This window comes from Ahaetulla prasina, chromosome 9, assembly GCF_028640845.1.
Source record: "Ahaetulla prasina isolate Xishuangbanna chromosome 9, ASM2864084v1, whole genome shotgun sequence".
In the NCBI taxonomy this organism is placed as follows: Eukaryota; Metazoa; Chordata; class Lepidosauria; order Squamata; family Colubridae; genus Ahaetulla; species Ahaetulla prasina.
Genome location: NC_080547.1, coordinates 31,166,327 through 31,186,536, shown reverse-complemented (window position 1 = coordinate 31,186,536; position 20,210 = coordinate 31,166,327). Strand labels below are relative to the sequence as shown.

The window sequence follows — 20,210 nt, the reverse complement described above, 5'->3', positions numbered from 1 at the left end:
CCCCCAAACCCAACTCAATCCACGATGTGCGAGAGGCATGCACAGACAATGATACACTTTATAAATCACCATTACTGTGGAACTGGTGGGCGGTTAGAAAATTTTACTACTAACAGAGATACAGAAGTGGGAGGTAGGCATAAAAAGGTTGACTACCCCTGATTTATATTGATATTGTTTCCTGATTGCTTATTTGTACCCTATGACTACCATTAAGTGTTGCATCATTAAGTGTTAAATTTGTACCCTATGACTATTTTTTTAATTTATTTATTTGTCAAAAACAACATTATATATAAATATCAGCCTGAAATAACAATACGAATTGGATACAATCAAGGGAACATTAGGACAAGAACGGTAGGCACACTTGTGCTCTTATGCACGCCCCTTACAGACCTCTTAGGAATGGGGTGAAGTCAATAGTAGATAGTCTTTGGTTAAAGCTTTGGGGATTTTGGGAAGAGACCACAGAGTCAGGAAGTGCATTCCAGGCATTAACAACTCTGTTACTGAAGTCATATTTTCTACAATCAAGATTGGAGCGGTTCACATTAAGTTTAAATCTATTGTGTGCTCGTGTATTGTTGCGATTGAAGCTGAAGTAGTCTTCGACAGGAAGGACATTGTAGCAGATGATTTTATGAGTTATACTCAGGTCATGCTGAAGGCAGTGGAGTTCTAAATTTTCTAAACCCAGGATTTCAAGTCTGGTGGCATAAGGTATTTTTTTGTGATCAGAGAAGTGGAGAACACTTCTTATAAAATATTTCTGGACACACTCAATTGTATTAATATCTGAAATGAGGTGTGAGTTCCAGGCAGGTGAGCTGTATTCGAGAATTGGTCTAGCAAATTTTTGTATGCTCTGGTTAGTAGTGTAATCTTTCTGGAGAAGATTAAGTTTACAACTCTTAAAGCCTTTTTGGTGATGCAGTTGCAGTGGGCTTTGTTACTTAGATCGTTTGATATGAAAACTCCAAGGTCTTGACAGGGTGAGGCTCATCTACAAGGTAATGTCCATCAAGCTTGTATTTAGTGTTCTGATTCTTTTTTCCAATGTGTAAGACAGAGCATTTGCTGGTTGATATTTGGAATTGCCAAATTTTTGACCATTCTGACACAAAGTCAAGGTCTTTTTGAAGGGTAGCCGCATTGTTGGTAGTGTTGAATAGTTTAACATCATAATAGTTTTAATAGTTTTATTAATTAATCATATTAATCATTATATTAATTAATCATAATAGTTTTAATAGTTTAATTAATTAATATTAATAGTTTAATATCATTAACATCATAATGATACACTTAATGATAAAACACTTAATGATACAACACTATCATAAGTGTTGTACCTTATGATTCTTAACAAATGTATCTTTTCTTTTATGTACGCTGAGAGCCTATGCACCAAGACAAATTCCTTGTGTGTCCAATCACACTTGGCCAATAAAATTCAATTCTATTCTATTGTATTCCTTGTCCCCTCTCCACCCTCCCCAAAGAAGGTTAATGCAAGGGCCAAACGAACAGCGCCTCCTGCGCTCTTCCTCTCCCACTTCAGCCGGGATGAGTCACCTCGGCTGCCCGCCTCTGGAAGTGGGGGGGGAGGGGGGAGGCGAGCGAGGCTCCGCCCCTCTTTCCTCCCCGGGACGCGAGCGAGAGCGCGCGCCGCGTGGCTTGCAGCCGCAGCTGGAGCGAAGGATGTGGCCGGTCCCGCGGGCGGGGCTGGCCCTGCTGCTGGAAGTGGGGGTGCGCGCGTTGCTGCTGGGTCTCTTCTTGTGAGTGCCGAGGAGTGGGAGGGTCTCCGTCTCCGGAGGGGGTCGCGAGGCAGGAGCAGAGAAAGGAAGGGGCGTTTCTCTCCCGCTTCTTGGGGACGGTTCCCACTCCCACGCCTTACCGGAATGCCAGTGGGCAGCCTTCGTCTTTCCTTCCCCCTTTCACCATCCTCCGCACCCGGAGCTTTTCCGGGCTTGCAAAGAAGTTACGTGGCTTTTCGGCAAGCTTGAGGCGGCCTTCTCGGCGTCGTGGTTGCTAGGACTTAGCCTGAGCCGGAATGCAGGTCCTTTGTGGGCTGAAGGCCCTCCAAAGAAGGATACACCTGCAGTGTTTGGTGGCATTTTGCGCTGTGCGTCAGGCTGGGCATCCCATCCCGCGGGGGATAGGTAGGCTGGTGATAGATGCTGGGCCCGTTCTTTTGGAGCCTGCAAGTGAGGGGTGGAGGGGAGGATCGGTGGGGGAGCTTCTGGCCAAAAGCCTGCCAGACGTTAAGGCCCTTCAGTTCCAGAATTCCCAGCAGCAAGAGGGTTTATGTTACTAGATGTGGCCCTTAGAACTAGGTGGCTGTGGTGCATTGCAATTAACCGACCAAAGATCTTCAGGAAGTGCTTGGATTGCAAATGCCTGGAACAAAAATGCCAATCTCCATCAAAGACACCTGATACCTGCCTTGCATTTTCTATACCTAGGCATATCCCAAAGAGATCCAGATGGATTTGAACAGAGAGAGGGAGAGGAAGAGACAAATTGTGGTTTGTCCTACCTGGTCATAAGAACCACCATTCTCCCTTTTCTTTGCATGCTGTCTTTTGGATTATAAACTTGATTATTATGAGCCTTTATTTTTGCCCTGGGGAAGATGGGTTAAGGTTAAAGATAGCTAAACAGGGATGGCAAGCTGTGCTGTATTGCATAGAATTAGAAAGATACTAGACAAATGTATGTTTACAAACATTGGGATAAAGGGTGCTATATTCATGGACCAAGGATGTGTGATTACATGTAACTGAAAGGGCAATATGATGCTGTAAATTGCTATGGAGAGCAGCCCGTAATCTTTACAGAGCCAAACATATTTGGATCCTACTTTCTTTAGGTTCACTGAAGTGTTGCCACCTTTCCAGCGAGTCATACAGCCTGAAGAAATGTGGCTCTACAAAAACCCCTACATAGAGTCTGACCATGTGCCCACCAAGTCTATGTTTGTAAGTGTTTTGTCCACTCTCCCTTCAACTTTTATTTGCATGCCTGTTTCTTGGCAAGCAGAACTTTGCTTAGATCTTTGCTCAGTGCAATGAACCCAAATTAAAGCACCCCAATCCAGATGGCTGTCTAGCCTCTGTTTGAAGAGACTTGGCAAAAGGATGATATTCTCCAGTTTCCGTGTTATTTTTTTCCATGTCTTTACTGTTATGAAGTTATTCCCCTGACATTAAAATAGAATCTTCTGTCTTACGGTTAAAAACCTTTATTCCGCACTTTGAAAGGACTGCCACTGTCTGCTTCAGAACATGTAGCTGCATGCTTTCAGATGGTCAAATCTTTGCTGTTTCAGAGCATGAAAGGTGATTTTAACCCCTTCAGAAGCATTTCTGTTTCTAGCACAAGGATGGACAATGGTGGGTCAGCCAGAAGCAGACCTTAAAGAAAAACAGCAAAATAGCAAAAATAGCATTTTTTGGACAGAACAGGCAGAAACTGAGTGGTATAAGGTGGGGGAGGCTCAAATTTCCATTACATATTATGTGTTTTTGGGAGGCATGGAATTCTTTTTCTGTCTTTAATTTTTGTTCATCTTGATCTGTTAAGTCTAAATCTGTGTTTTTCAAACTTCACAGCTTTAAGATGTATTGACTTCCAATTCCCAGAATTCTCTACTGGCTGGGGAATTCTGGCAGTTGAAGTCCATACATTTTAAAGTTGTCAAGCTTGAAAAACACTGGTCCAAATGAAGGCCTATGTACATTGCTTGCTCTCAATTTTTGGCAGAAATACCCATTTTTCTGAAAACTGCTATTTCAGCATAATTCCCAGCAAGCATCCAAAGAGCTAAGTGAACCCGCTTCTCTATAACAGGTGGTACAATCTTGTTTTAAAGCTAAGAAACAATCCCCAGTGTCTTTTTTTTAATCATTTGTGCAGCTTTGTTTTGCTTTTGCGAGTGTAGCACTTATTTGAATCTTGATCTTCTTGTTGCAGTTCATTTCCTTTGTGTCTCCTTTGGTCTTGATTTTCCTGGCCAAATTCTTCATGAAGGCTGGTAAAGAAGATACCCGGGAAGCATGCTTGGGTGAGCACGAGATGGTGGGGGATGATGTTTGCAGAAATCAAGCAGCAGGTTCATCATGCCAAATTAGTCCTATCAACCTAGTAGGGAAGAGATGAGAAGTTTGTTGTCACCTTAATGTTGGGAACAATAAACCAGGATTCCGTCTGCACTTATCCCTCTTTGAGGGAGATGGGCAATCTAGAATGAGTGAGTGAGTGAATGAATGAATGAATATTTCAATAAAAACTTATGGAGAGTGATTCCACAGTTTTCATACCATACCTGCTGATAGAACATGCCAAGCAGCTCATTCATGGTAATCCAAATTTGGACTTCCAGTACAAAACAAACTGACTGTTGAGACCCATTGAGCTGGATTGCTTCAAAGGTATTGTACTTGTATTTCTGTCCAGTTGTTCCCCTTTTCCATCATGGGGATCTAATCTAGAATTTCTTTGTTTTTCTTTGGCACAGCTGTTAGCCTGGCACTTGCCCTGAATGGTATCTTCACCAATGCTGTGAAGCTGGCCGTGGGCAGGTAAGTTTCATTTTTAGAGAAAGAGTTAGCATTTTACCCTCTGGTTGCTTATAGGCAGGGCTGATATTCTGAGTAAGTAATGTGAGAGGGCCAGAAATGAAGTGGAAGAAACCAGACTGCAGTATGGAAGAGCAACTATTAAGTTTGAACACTTCCCGTAATGTTACATAAGAAACACCAGAAATGTTCCCTTGTATTTCTTTCCAAAGGGATCATCCAAAGAGTATGTTGAAAAATATCCTTTTTCTCCCATTGGTGTCTCCATTCCATCTTTGGAAACAGTCTTATTTGCTCCATCGCTCCTTAATTTTTCCTTTCTGCCATCTAAGTTAAAGTATCAGTGGATACTTTCCTTGATAGGGAAGCTATGGAGCTTTCCTATCAAGCCCATGAAGTTACCTTCTGCTCTCCTTGCCCTAATCCCTATTTTTCCACCCATTTCCTTCACACTTAAAAAAGATAGAGAAAATATTTCCCTTCTTCCACACAGAGGAAGAGGATTTCCTTCTCCTTCAGAAGACCAGCAAGCCAAGTGCTGAGGACAGGAGTATCTGGCGTCTGGTTTTCATGCTATTTGTAGCTATTAAGGCTGCAGTTAAGATGCTGGATTTGGACATCTTTAGTGCTAGTCCTACTCAGCCATAGACATCACAGTGAGGTCTTAAGTCAGTCATCCGCTCTTACAGACCTATTGTAAAGGATAATATTTGGGGAGAATCACATCTACGACAGCTCAAGCTCTGATGAGAAGAGAGAGATGATCTCACAATATAGAAGTTACTTGAATAGGGGACATTGGATGTGGAGTGAGGTATTTGCAGGCACCACAATAGTCTACAGCTGTCACAGCAAAGTTTGACCTACACTTGTCTTCTTCTAGGCCTCGGCCTGATTTCTTCTACCGCTGCTTTCCAGATGGACGGGCAACTCATCAGTTCTTGTGCACAGGAGATGCACAAGTAGTGATTGAAGGGCGCAAGAGCTTCCCCAGTGGACATTCCTCCTGTGAGTACAATGTTTTTCCTATGAGAACTTCCCATAGAGAGCTGGCAATAGGGTTATGGCTAGTTTGGAGACATTTAATTACTCCTTTCAAGAAGTTTTGTATTGAACTGGTTCATACATTATGCTAAGACGTGGTTTAAATAACCACAGTTCACTGAATAAACCACTATTGGTTGGCTGTACCCAACACATTTAGCCACAGAACTATCAGTCAGAATAGCTAGGTTTGCAAATATGTAACTTTAAACACAACACATTGCTTAAGGGTCTTTACATCACGATATATGATGTATGTACTAGGTCAGGGGTCTCCAACCTTGGCAACTTTAAGACTTGTGGACTTCAACTCCCAGAGTCCTCTGGGAGTTGAAGTCCACAAGTCTTAAAGTTGCCAAGGTTGGAGATTCCTGTACTAGGTCCCAGTCTAATGTGGCATAAAATCAGTTTTTTTAAATGTTCCAGTTCAGTTTACAGAATTGGTTTAGGAATTCAAGAAAAGCCTAGGCAAATACTAAAAGGAAAGAGAAGTTGCAGTGGTTATGAATATATTTCTGTCCCTTGGGGCTTCATTTAAACATTATTAGGTCCTATGAGATAACCATCCTTTGTAGATTGCCTTACAATCTATAGAATATTATTTGTGTGAGTTGTTCCTCTGGGTAAATGTTCCATTATGCATATGTGCTCACTGGAGCATCTTATTGTAGGGATATAACAGCCTCGGTATTTTTTTTAAGTTGCCCATCTCTCACTTATTCATTGCTTCTGTCAGAAAAAAATGCATATATTAAAGACATGTCATTTTGTCTCTTCAGCTAGATCTGCCGTTTGCATACATACATTACATACATCTTTCCAAGCGTCCTTGCTATATTTGAGTTGCTGACAGTGCAGTCCAAGTGCTGCAGGGAAAGGAAATCATCTTTCCTTGGAAAAGATCATACAATTCCTGTTCTGCCTTTTTTTTAAAATTCATGGAGAGAAGTACCATTTATTTATTTTTTTGGTTCAATTTTGGGCTCAGCTTTTTTTAATGAGCAGTGGCATCTTTCATTGCATGTTTATGGAGTTCTTTAAACCAAACCAAAAGTGTTTTATAAGTAAGGAATGCATGTATATATGTGTATGTGTATATTCCCTCTCCGCTAGCTGGGCAAGAGTGGAGGTCAGGCTCCAACATTTGGTAGAGCTATACGTGGTCCCCCTTTTTAATTGCATTAACCACTGAAAAACAACCACAGTTGTAGTCCTGTTTGCCTGATCTGACAGTAAATTGTATTTAATTCAGTACATCTTTTCCTTTCCTTGAATTGTATGAAAAGAACAAAACATTCCCTTCCAAGATTGATCATTTAACTGGTCTGATACTATCATTGAAACAATCAGAACTGTCCTGGTTTGCCCAGTCTGTCATTCCTGGTGAATAGAATTGATAAACCCTCTTAATTGCAAAAGATTTCAATTGGCACCAGTAGAAAAGTACACTGTATCTATTGTGGTCAGAAGATCTTGGATCTAATTGCAATTTACCCACTGTAAAATTCATAAATCTCTCATTTCCTTCAATTACTGAATTTAACTCCCGTTCTTTTCTTTTTAATTCATGTTAATTGTTTTGTTTGCTTGTCTGGGAGGAGCAGTGTTGCATCACTTAGGAGTAGCTGAAAGGATGTGACTTTTTTCATGGTATAGGGTTGCTCTTAACAGCATTGTTGTCAGGCGTGAAAGTTCAGGCACACATGGGAAGGTCCAATTAAACAGATTTATTGCTAATCATGCCTACACACAGGAATCTTCTCAATGAACTGCTAGGAGCTAAATAAGGGTCAACAGAATTCAAGAGAGGTTGGATTTAGTTTGCTTGTGACTAGGGATTTTAGGCTGATCTGTCTTTTAACTCTGCCCCGGGTTCTCCCACTCGTTCTCCCACATCTGTGTCTATTCCACATTTCTTTTTGAGAAAAGTGGTGATTTCTTCCTTGGGATTTCTTGTATTTCTAACTATAGACAGTGATGGCCATTTGCACTGTTGGGTCTCATAAGGGATCTTTTCTGTTTTCCAGTTGCCTTTGCTGGGCTTGCTTTTGGCTCCTTCTACATTGCAGGGAAGCTGCATTGCTTTGCACCTGGTGGTCGAGGCCAATCCTGGCGCCTCTGCGCCTTCTTGGGACCCCTCTTCATTGCCATGCTCATTGCCTTGTCCCGTACATGTGATTACAAACATCACTGGCAAGGTGAGGGAAAAGTGCGTATATGTATGTGGGAAGGATAGTTTTTCTATTACATACAAGTCTGTTTCATTGCCCCATTGGTCAAAAGCCCAACAACTACTCATATTTTGGCTGAGAGCCATGTTTTTGAGTTTCATGATTGCAGGAAACTTGCAAGGAATGGGTGAACAAAAGAAATTCCGTACATCTCTATTTAATTCAAATGGAATAAGAGTCACAGGGCTATTCTCCAGTGGGGCATCTAATAACTTCCCCTTTCTGTCAGATGATGAAACTATTTTTGAAGCCTGGGCTTTGGTGGAAGTGCTGATGGCTTTGCAGTTTTAGCTTGTACAGCTCTGCTCCTAAAGAAAAGAATGGAGGGAGTAGAATCTTCTTTCTGTGCCAAAACTCCTGCTCGACTCAGGCCATTCCCCCCCCCCGCCCCAGTTGTAATTGTATGGCAAATTTCAGTGCATCCTCTGACCACACCACAAATTTTAATGGTCCAAATTGTTATTTTATGATTGTTTGAGGGGGGAATAGCATGCAAACCCTAAAAGGAGTCAAGGCCATTGAGCCAGCACTGTCCAAAGACATTTCCACAGTCATGTGGCCAGCATGACCTCATGGAGTGCTGTTACCTTCCCAATGAAGTGGTACCCATTTATCAATTCACATTTGCTTACTTCCGAACTGCTAGGTTAGCAAAAGCTGGGGTGAGGACAGGAGCTCACCCTGTTGCATGGCGCTCGGGTCTTGAATCTGGGCTTCCAGCTTTCCAGCTGACAAGCCCAGCATCTTAACCGCTGAGCTACTGCACCACCCAAACCCTACAAGAGGATAAATCCAAAGATGTGTTAGACATTGATCTTCATATTCTTTTGTTCCTTTTAAGATGTGCTGGTTGGCTCTGGAATGGGTTTCACCTTTGCGTATCTCTGCTACAGACAGCATTACCCTTCACTGACGGACCCCAAATGCCACCAGCCGCTGCAGCATGTATCCAGGCTATCTTCTCCAGAGAGGCAAAAGCTGACACTTTCTGGTTTCAACCTAGATGTATGAAGAAGGACTCAGGGGTTTCCTTTCTGCATATTTGCTGACTCGAGGGGGGAAAGAGCGCTTACTCATCCATGTTCTGCTTTGCTCAAAGGCCACAAGGAGGTAGAGGGAGAAGCATCATTGTTCAAAGTATACCAACCTGATTGAAACTCAGGGCCTCTACCTCTTCCCCTTCATCACATATGGCATATGTGGCCAAGAGAGTGAGTATTTTCCAGGACAGCGAAATTGCAGAGTTTGGGACGATTTATTTTTTGTGGCCAACTCACATTGAACCATTCCTCATCCGATCATAATGGAACAACAAAAGGAGTCTCTGGTCCATTCCCTCATTGTAATGCCAGGCACCACTCTTGAGTTTAAATGCCTATAAATTGATGTCACATGATCTCAGTTAGTGTGCAGTCTTGACCTGTGTATTACAGGAGAGGTCTGATGTCTTTTCCCATGATGCCCAGGGTCCATCCAAAAACAGATGGGTATAATTTTAAAATAGTAGTATGGGGGTGGGGGTGAATTATATTCTTTCAGGGTTCAATGATTTTGTGCAACAAAACAGCCTTTTTCAAAACAGAGCAGTAGCTGAACCCTTCACCAAGGAGATCAACATGCATTGAAACAGGTATAAAGACACATGCATTGGCTGTTTTCCTGCTACCTCTTAAGAATAATTACAAAGGAATCTGACGTCCCCAACATTTAAGGTGTAATATTTAAGGAGTCAAAATTAAATCCAGGAGGCTAATTATATATATTGTATAATTATTTGTTCTGCAGGGTGCCCCCCTTGCAGTTCGCTCAAGACTTGTGCAATTTTTCTATATTTATGGCAATATTTTTAGTTTTGCATCCTCTACTATTGCATTGCTCTGCAAAAATCTTGATTCTTGGCAATGCAAATTGGTATCGATTCAAAATAGTGAGATGACTCAAAGTTCATAAGACTACACACTTCCATGTTTAGACTTGCTTCTTTTGGGGGGATTTTTAATGAGTTAAACTATAGCTTTATACTACTGCTGTTCCTAAACCATTTCCCTGTCAGTTCATGTCCAATTTTAGAGCTTAAGACATTCCTGTGGTCATGTGGCCAGAATAATTATATGCCGAGGCCCAAAGAATGCTGTTACCTTCCCAACGAAGTAGTACTTATTTATCTATTTGCATTTACATACTTTTGAACTGCTAGGTTGGCAGGAGCTGGGGCAAGGAACAGGAGCTGTTGCATGGAGCTCAGGTCTTGATCCTGGATTGTTAGCTCTCCAACTGACAAGCTCATTGTGTTTTAACCACTGAGCCATCGTGCTGCTTCCTAAATCACTACCCTAACAATAATGGGAAATATTCAAATATCCCCAAAAGTGTTAAAGATAAATAGGTAAGAACTTTCCGAAAAGGAAGCAATTTTTTAGAGTCTATTTAATTCCCATCAATATTTGCACCACAATACATTTTGTTGATTATGGTGGAATTTCTATGCAATGGATCAGTGTTTTATAGCTCATAACTAATTTGTTACCTCTTGGTCCCTCAACTAATACCCAGCTTGCAGTTTTGTGCATTTATCCAAACAAACTCCCATTTTTCAAAGGTATTTCCTTAGCTGAAAAAGACCCAAAATTCAGTTTATCCATGTCATTACCCACGTACTTTGTTTTTAATGTTGGGGTCATTGGATGCCGCTGTTTTCATGGGAAATTGCCATTTCTAACATCAGAAATTACGATTTTTTAATTTTTTTATACTATTCATACCATACAGCAGATTGCTAGTAGATGCAGTCTAGGGTGAAACATTTTTCTACCATAGATAGGTATAACAATTGCAAAATTTTACAGAATAACCAAATTTGTGCAGCATAACAGCACTCAGGTATTGTTTTAAGGTATCTGTGGTTGCGTTGTGAGATTAATCCTACACATCCTTAAATCTCATTTGAACAGCCAATCTATGGATGATGATCTTACTGCCTTAACAAGATGAAACCACTTGAGATCACTGAGATTACTCTATAAGAAGTCAATCCTAATAATTTAACAACTGTGCTTATTAGAAAGAGAGATAAAGAGGCCTAACAGTCAGTCAGGGTTCTCCTTGCAAAGATCAATAATTTCACCAAAGGCAGACAGCTGCTGGAAAAAAGTTAAATATTTTTTTTAAAAAAAACAAAAAGTAATATTTTACAAAGTGCATTCACTTCCAACTGCTTGACTTTTCCTATTGATACTCCAATTGAGAATTTGGTCATGTCAAATGGCATTCTGTTTAGCCACAAGTGTACATGAGAGGCTGGAAAATTCAATGATGCAATAACAATGCAAACATAACGAGAACAACTAAGTATCCGGCACAAAATTGGAATACACAAGGTGAACAGAGTGAAGCAACAGCGTGATCACATACCACTTGTAAACATGCTGCTTGCTGCTCCCTTGGCCAAGACTTTCTTGAAAAGAGAAATTTTGTAGAATGTGAGATAAGTGAAAAGCAATTGACCACTTTGTGACAAAAAAAAATAGGTTATGCAACAGTTGCAGGGCCCAACATACACCATGAAATCACAGGTGTGTTCCACAACTAGCCAGCCAAGATTATGTTGAGCAATGCATTGAATTTACACTCTAGCAGACTAAACCAGCAATGTGAACTCTGTCCGAATGGTCAGCCAATCACCCTGAGAGCTCCCAAGTAAAACTGCTGGTATAAAGCTGCCCTCATCTGGCGCTTGAAACAATCTGCTGTCCAATGACTATGCAGGTAGAGGTTTCTAGGATGTGACCTCGTTCTTCAGATGCTTTCAAGAACCCAATTGCATGCATTGAAACAAGGGTGTATCAAACTGCTGCTTGTATGAAGTTTGGCACCTCCCACGCCAGAACGTAAACATACAGCTTCTACAACAGTGTTTACAATATAACAACACAGGGAGAGGAATCACTCATCCATATCCTGATCATTGTGAACAAGATCAAATTTACAAGCTTTGCCAGTTCCTTCCCAGGTAAGTAGTTACAAACTTTCCCTGCTTTAGAAAAGTAGAGTGATACGATTGCTACTGCTGGCATCACCATCATCGTCACCATCATCATCATGCTTATTATTTCAGAGATGAATGGGACTTGGCTTGCCCAGCTTTTCGCTTTGATCTTGAGCCCTTTCTTGAGTAAATCAGCAGCAGCAATAAGATAACACAAAACAAAAATGAACTCCCCACAAACAATCTGACATGTAATGCTTCCGGTGCTTCTACCGGAAGTCAAATTCCTTCACTGCCCATCACTCATCTTGAGGTTTTTCTAATGGAGACAAGATGCGAAATTGTAGCACCAATTTCAGGTCTTGACTAGTGCATAAACTGAAGGTGACACAACTGGTATTGCACTGGATCTAAAGACACACTGGCTGTAGACAGAAAATGCAGATCACTTAATTCACAAGGGCCTGAATGTACCAGGAATCGGACAGGATCTCAATGCTCACTACCATCCCTGAATAGGATACTGGATTTTCCAGAGTTCCAGACTGTGAGGAGGAAGCATGCTGGGCACATCAGACAAAAGAGGAGGAAGGTGACACAGGACATCTGTAAAGCATAAAGAAACAACATGGTACATCAGCCGTATTAGGTGAGCTTTTCAGTGAAGGCAGCTGATCTTGAAGGGGATCTGATTCAAGGAAAACATAGAAGGGATACAATATACACAGCAGGATAATTTCTAAATCTTCAGTTGCTTTTTGTCTTTCTCAAATGGTAGCAGACTCAACCGGCCCCATATCAAAAAAACAAATAGACTTACGTATTTGGTGTCCAGAGTTGTGCAGCTGGTCAGTTTGTCTCTACAAAAGGGGCTGATCCATGCTGATGCCCTTTGTTTGATAAATCTCTTTCAACAACAATAATACTGTGTCTTCTGACTCCCTGGAAGGAGGGATAGAAAAAAGGAAAAAGAAAGAAATAACAGCTATTCATGATTGGTTACACAGTGGCAAATTTCTGATGTATATATATTTCATGTACTTAGAATCCTAGCTGTAACACATATAAGCTAAATTCAATTCAGGACATCATGTTTTTCCCACCTTTATACAATTTGAAACTAAATGTGAAAACAGTGAAGACTGGGCGTAAGCCTTAACTTCCAGCTCAGCAATTAAAATACAATACAATACAATACAAAGGAGGAAGATACATAAATAGTCATGAGCCTCTTGGAGAAGAAAGGAATGATGGAGAAGATGAAAGACAATACAGTCTTCTTCAACTCCCACCTTGCATGGCAATTCAGATGAGGGGGCAAACTGGCTGGAAGGGTTGGCTGATCTAGATTTCTAGGCTGGTATCCTCTCTTTCCTTCCTGGCTCCATGTGTGTCCTTCCCAAGTCTGCACGCTTAGTGGAAGACCAGACCAATATCTTGATCAAGGGCATTTGATGACAGCCCCCATCCAGCAAAGCTATTGGGCACCAGATCAGGATTGGCCCCCCAGGCAGAGCTTACCAGTAGCATAAATGGCCTTGCAGTGCAAATAAATATTCGTTAAAGCTTTCAATGGGTTTCTCTTGAAGCACGTAGTCAATGCGATGGCCCCCATTCAACAGCCCCACATTAACTGGAGGCGGATCCTCTTTTGCTGATGTGGTTGGTTCCTCTGGTTTCTCCTCTGTATTCATACGGAAGAAAACTGAATCAACACACTTGCAGTCAGTGAACAGGCCAGTTAAGCTAAAACCAACCTTAATTGTCCTGCCAAAGGCAATGGTGGCAGCTCAGTTTTATAGGCATCTCCAAACCTGGCAAGTTTTAAGATTCGTGGATTTCAACTCCCAGCATTTCTCATCCAGCCATGGGAGTTGAACTCCTTAGCCAGAATCCTGGGAGCTGAAATCCACAAGTCTTAAAGTTGCCAGGTTTGAAGACTCCTGGATATTCTCAAAAGAGCTTTCTTCACACAATATTAAAAAGAAGTGGCAACTCTTGCCCACAAGTACTTAGATGGCAATTCTAGTTGAAGAGTTACAGTGCTCCATGCCCAGCCCTGGAAACTGCTCAACTCAATCCAAAGGCCATTAGATCTCTTCATTAAATAAGCAGAAGGAACCCTTACCTGGTGCCAAGGAGGCCCTTAGGCATCTCAGAATCTCTCAAATATAACCCGTGTCAACAGTCATTTTGCGCTATTTACCCCAAACCTTTATTGCAATGGGAATTTTGTAAATGGGAAGCCTGAGCCAAAAACAGCTGCAAAGCAACACAAAATGTGTTCCTTTGCATGCACCAAAGGTGACACCACACTCTTGAGTGTGCAAACCACAACTTAAACCTAGGTTTTAAACCAACCGGGTTGCTTCTCCATGCTGGTTTCAGCTTCCGATTCCTGTTCCACATCTCCGGTGGCTCCTGCCTCCACAGCTGGCAATGATGTTCTGGTGAAGGACTGCCAAGCAGTCCTCAAGGAGCCCAGCAAGTTATTTTTCAGGTCCATGCTCATCCGAGTGAGGCCTTCCTTCAATTCTGGAAAAATGAAGAAAAAATTCAAAACTAGAAAAAAGACAAGATTGCCTAGATGTGCAATCTAAATGCAGGCTTGAGACTAATGTCTATGGAAGTTCTCATTCATTCAGGCAGTGGTTCTCCCAAAGGCGCTTTTATTTAAAGGCAGCTGAACTGATTCACTTCTCATCCAAGAAACTTTGTCAGTTCTAACTAACTGGTGGGGAATGGAAAGGAGTTATATGCTGTGCATTCAGCCAATTGGGCCAGGTTCTAGAGTGTTTGCTATTGAAAAAGCCTGTCATTCTAAATCAGTATTTCTTAACCCTGGCAAGTTTATGATGCATGGATTTCAACTCTCAGAATTACCCAGCCAGCCTTCATACATTATAGGGAAAATTCTGAGAAAGTGCCTTCATACATGTGCGCTCATGGGACACCTAAAGAAGCATTCTAGGATGGATGTGATAAGTTAGCTGCCAGCCATCCTGATTCAACTGTATCCCTAATTCTTGCATGGACAATGCAGATATATCAGGACACATCACATGGAAAGCTCCAGTTGGAGTCCCATTGAAGATCATGGTATATTTAGGTATGTAAGATGAAGAAGGAACAACACTTTTTTTTTCCTTTTGTTTTTTTACCTAAGTGCATCCTCTTCCGGCCCTTGTGGTGGGGAAGCAGCATGGGTTCGAATTCCACATCAGGAACAATCATGGGCTCAATCCTGTATGCTACTGGGTCAAACTACAAAAGAAGAGTTTGCAGATATTTATAATCTGTCTATTTTCTATACTATCTTTAATCCCAAAGGAAGCATGCAAACCATTTTAAAAAAGAAATTAATGCCACAATTAAATAAAAAAGTATTACTTTTTTTTTTTGAAGGAGTGGGAAAGCTGCAGATTGCATGTGGCTTTGTGGCTCCTCTTTATAGATTGATATCAAATTCTGATGCATAATTTGCTTCTAAAATTCAGTGCCGAAGAACCCTCATTTTAAGAGCAATTTTGTTTCGTTTTAATTTTTTATAAATTTGTTTGTTTATTCCTTGACTTTGTTTATTCCTTGACTTTGATTCCCCCCACCCCCACCACTTTCTTTCATTTGGAAAACGTAAAAGATACAATTTCAAGATCCTTTGGCACATTTCCATTTTTTTTCTGATCATCTCTCAGCAGTATTCATCTTCCCAGAGTTGATTTCACATTGTTACAAGAAGAAAACTTTCCATCGCACAAAAGCAGTCCTCATTTAGCAACCATAATTGGCAACTTTTCATTAAGTAAAGCAATTGCTAAGTGAAACCACAACTGCACTAATTATCATACTTCAATTTTCTTTTGTTTTACAGACTACAAAGGCTGCAAATGTGAGCATTGGTTGCAAAGTTACTTTTTTACAACCATCGTAATTATGAACAGTCATTATAGAAAGCAGTCACTAAATGAGGACTACTTGTATTATCTTGGCACCAGGATAATAACCATCCCTATCAAAAGAATCTTAACTTTTTGTCATCTACACTGATTTTTTTAATGAAAATGGGGAAAATGAAGACATTGATTTAAATTGCAGCTCTTTTTCTGTTTGGTTTGTATAAACTCTACTGTTTAGGTTTTTACACCTGCATGTTATTATGGTGCCATTTTTATTTTATATTGAGCTGCACTTTTCATTAAGCTACCCAGAAGGCCTTTTGCGCCAACAGCAAGGCTTAAGCATTGTCAATTAACAAATAAAACTTCACCTCCACCCATGACTGAAAAGTAGGAAATGATTAGGAGTAGTAAACTTTCTTTTCCAAACTGCTCTATCCTAATTCTAATGTCACCAGATGCTTAACCTAAGCACCAATACAGGATGAGATTATCTCCAGAAAGGAAGCATTAAGGTTTGTCTAATTTAGAACTGCATAATTTAGAGATTGGATTCTTCAAGATTGTAATTGTTTCCAAATGTTTCCAAATACTTTTGAACAGACCAGAATTTGGATGGACATGTGTCTATAAGAAAAGTGCCATAGAACCTTGGTGTATCTACATTCCCTTTGTTATGATTCTTGGTTTTCTTTTATCTTTTTTTCTAAGGCTGGCAGATTTGTTAATTTCTCATCAGTTACATGGATAACCAAAATCTTATTCCATACTATGCAGATACCTGCCACCCAGTGAACAATAGGAAGGACTGGGGCCAATGTAAACTAGCCATATCTGAGTCCTATCAATTTCAATTGCTCAAGTTAGTCATGATCCATTTGAGCAGCAATGCAGCCCACTGTAATTTTCTCTTTGGACTCCTTGGACAAAAGAACAAGAAAAGATACTCAGACGTACGGGATGAAAGATATTGAAAAAGCCTTTGCAGGTAGGCAGAGTGTAGGTTGGATCAATCCTATTCACGCCTCGTACAGTGAGAAACATACCAATGGGTGAGCCAAAAGCAAAAAATATCTGTGGACTGTAGATAAGCTGAGGGTAGTTTGCAGAGACCTGGTGGAATAGAAATAGAATTGAGTTTGCAGAGAACAAGCAATTCCATTCTGTCTGTCTGTTTGCCCATCCATCTATCCAAAATACTAGCATACGTCAATTCAATTAACACGTGTCAAGAATTTACTTCCTCTTTGTTTCAAATAACATTTGAAACAATTTAAAAATGATGTGATATGTTTGCAAGAGACACATATAAAATTATCAGATCAGAAATATTTGATTAATTCGAAATTAGGTAAACATTTTGTTTCTTCTGCTCCAAATAAGAAAAATGGTATAGTTATATATTTGAAGAAAAATATATCAAGTAAATTAATTGAAACGGACATTCAAGGAAGATATATTGCTATTGAATTGATTTTAGAAGGAAAAAAGACACTTGTGATTGGCATATATGCACCTAATCAACAACAAGAAAAATTTTATAAACTGTTACATGAAAAATTGACTTTTTGGGACTATAAAACATTTATTATATTAGGGGATTGGAATGGTGTAATGGACATTAGAAAAGATAAAAGAACTCTTTCTAAGAAAATTCCTATGCATGCAAAATTGCCTAAATCTTTTTTTGATTTGATGGAAGATTTTGAGTTGAAAGATATATGGAGAAGGCAGAATTTTGATGATAGAGATTATACTTATTTTTCGGATAGGCATCAATCTTTTTCACGTATTGATTTTATATTAATTACCAATGACTTGCTTTCTAGGGTTAGGAAAACAAAGATATTTCCAAGGTGTTTAACTGATCATAGTCCGGTATGGATGGAGTTGCAATATGAAGGTGGAAGAAGATCATGGAGAATAAATGAAAATTTGTTTAGATATGAGGATAATGTAAATCAATGTAAAAAACAAATGAAAGAATTTTTTGATTATAATTTGGGAAAGGGAACTTCAATAGAAATGGTGTGGGACGCGAGCAAGGCCTTTATGAGAGGAAATTTGATATATATTAATAGTAGACAGAGGAGAAAACTACAAAAACAGCGTAGGGATTTAGAAGAGGAAATTCAGAGGAAACAACAATTATTGGTATATAATCCACATGATTTAAAAACTACTGAGGCGATAAAGATATTACAGAGTCAATTTAATATGTTAATGGCAGATCAGATGGCAACCAATATACAATATGCTAAACATAATACTTTTTGTAATGCCAATAAATCAGGGAGGTGGTTGGCTTATATGTTAAGGAAAAGACAGAAAGCACGTACTATTGAAGGAATTGAATACAAGGGTAAAGTGCGATTTCAACAGGATAAAATTAAAAAAGCTTTCTTGGAATATTATACAAATTTATATGCCAGAGATACAATATTGAATATGGATATTGATAAATATTTGAAAGAATATAAGGTTAAAGGTTTAACTAATGAACAAAGGGAAGAGTTGAATCGGCCTATAACTTCTGAGGAAATTATTTGGGTAATAAAGCAATTAAAATAGGAAATCCCCGGGCACAGATGGACTTACAGCAATATATTATAAAAAGTTACAGGATGAGATAGTTGGTCCACTTATGGAGTTATTTAATCAGATACTGATGGGAGGAGGAGTACCACCATCATGGAGGACTACTTTTATTTCATTGATACCAAAAGAGGATCAGGATTGTACTAAGCCTGGGAATTATAGACCGATTTCACTCTTGAATAATGATTATAAGATTTTTGCAAAAATAATGGCAAATAGGTTAATGGAAATTGTACAACAAAGAATTCACACTGACCAGTCTGGTTTTATAAAAGGGAGACAAATGAGGAATAACGTTAGGCAGATAGTGAATTTATTGGAATATTTGGAAAAGAAAAATCAGATTCCGGCAGCGTTTATATTCTTGGATGCAGAGAAAGCTTTTGATCGTTTGCATTGGGAATTTTTATTTAAATTAACAGACAAAATGCAATTTGGAAATGGTTTTATATGAATACTTAGGGCAATTTATGGAGAGCAAACAGCTCAGATAATAATTAATGGTAGTTTGACAGATAGTTTTAAAATTGCGAAAGGAACAAGGCAGGGGTGTCCTTTATCACCTTTATTGTTTATTTTATCTTTGGAACCTTTATTGGATAAGATAAGAGAGTTAAGGGAGATAGAGGTATTAGAATTAGAAGATATGAATATAAAGTCAGAGCATTTGCAGATGATTTGGTTGTTATGTTGACTCAGCCTATAAATTCGAGTGTATATTTGTTGGAAGTAATTAATCAATATGGAAGGGTCTCAGGGTTTAAAGTGAATCAAAATAAAACAAAAGTGTTAACCAAAAATATGATTAAGAACCAGAAAGAAAAACTAGAGGAAATAACAGGATTTGAAATTGTAAAAAAGGTTAAATATTTAGGAGTCTTTCTTACTTCATCAAATGGAAATTGTATAAGAATAATTATGATGTGTTATGGGAAAAAATTCAGAAGGAAATGAATACTTGGAAAAATTACAATTATCTTTGTTAGGAGAATAGCAGCTATAAAATGAATGTTTTGCCTAAATTCTTGTTCTTGTTTCAGATGATACCAATAATTAAGAAAGATAAAATTTGGAAGAATGGCAGATTGGAATTAATAAATTTATATGGGAAGGAAAAAGCGAGAGTCAAAATGAAAATAATGCAAGATACACGGAAAGAGGAGGATTAAAAATGCCTAATTTAAAACTGTATTATGAAGCAGTTGTTCTTTCGGTAATAAGTGATTGGTTTAATTTGACGGAGGAAAGGATTTTGAATATAGAAGGTTATGATTTATTATATGGTTGGCATGCATATTTATTGTATGATAAGAAAGTAGATAAAGCTTTTAAGAATCATGTGTTGAGAATTTCTCTTCTGCGTGTCTGGAAAAAATATTATTATAAGTTAAATTACAAAATTCCTATATGGGTATGTCCTCGGCATGCAGTAGAGAATATAAATATAGAACAGGAACAAGAAATGATTACTTATAAAGATCTTTTATACAATGAGAGGGGAAATTTACAACTAAAATCTTTGGATACATTAAAAGAAGAAGGGAGGAATTATACTTGGTTTCAATATGGACAGTTAAAAGCTAGATGGAAAGAAGATCAGAAAATTGGTATTATTCAAAATGAAGAAAATCTGGTTAAACAAATTAGAAATCAAACTCAGGGGCATATAAAGAGATTGTATACTGTGTTGATAGAAATAGATTCTGAAAGAGATTTAATAAAGGATTGTATGATAAAATGGGCACAGAATATTCAAGAACCAATAATGTTGGAAACATGGGAAAAAATTTGGGTTAGAAATGTTAAATTTACGCAAGCGCAGAATTTAAGGGAAAATTTTTATAAGATGTTTTATAGATGGCATTTAGATCCT

At 39.1% G+C, this 20,210-nt stretch overlaps 2 protein-coding genes across 7 annotated transcripts in view; one reads left to right on the top strand and one right to left on the bottom strand.

Annotated features, from left to right (window-relative positions):
• Nucleotides 1–1,628: 1,628 nt before the first annotated feature.
• PLPP5 (phospholipid phosphatase 5) lies at nucleotides 1,629–9,259 on the top strand. Of its 3 annotated transcripts, none has more exons than XM_058194440.1 (7): nucleotides 1,629–1,781; nucleotides 2,876–2,984; nucleotides 3,979–4,069; nucleotides 4,523–4,586; nucleotides 5,467–5,591; nucleotides 7,655–7,825; nucleotides 8,700–9,259. In XM_058194440.1, exons 1-7 carry the CDS (start codon nucleotides 1,705–1,707, stop codon nucleotides 8,867–8,869), a joined length of 807 nt encoding a protein of 268 aa, XP_058050423.1. In that variant the 5' UTR covers nucleotides 1,629–1,704; the 3' UTR covers nucleotides 8,870–9,259. The 3 variants fall into 3 exon arrangements, with proteins under 3 accessions (XP_058050423.1, XP_058050424.1, XP_058050425.1); XM_058194442.1 differs by lacking the exon at nucleotides 1,629–1,781 and adding an exon at nucleotides 1,828–2,165; XM_058194441.1 differs by lacking the exon at nucleotides 7,655–7,825.
• The window catches only part of DDHD2 (DDHD domain containing 2), a 39,870-nt gene continuing 23,668 nt past the window's right edge, over nucleotides 4,009–20,210 (bottom strand). For 3 of the 4 annotated variants that reach the window (XM_058194438.1, XM_058194439.1, XM_058194436.1), the window contains 6 exons: nucleotides 16,697–16,852; nucleotides 15,005–15,107; nucleotides 14,205–14,378; nucleotides 13,365–13,527; nucleotides 12,664–12,785; nucleotides 10,997–12,449 (listed from right to left, as the gene is read on the bottom strand). In XM_058194438.1, coding sequence (XP_058050421.1) covers nucleotides 12,704–12,785; nucleotides 13,365–13,527; nucleotides 14,205–14,378; nucleotides 15,005–15,107; nucleotides 16,697–16,852 — 678 coding nt within the window. In that variant the 3' untranslated portion in view covers nucleotides 10,997–12,449; nucleotides 12,664–12,703. Of the gene's footprint in view, nucleotides 4,147–10,996; nucleotides 12,450–12,663; nucleotides 12,786–13,364; nucleotides 13,528–14,204; nucleotides 14,379–15,004; nucleotides 15,108–16,696; nucleotides 16,853–20,210 lie in introns of those variants that run through there. The other variant, XM_058194437.1, reaches the window with a different exon arrangement.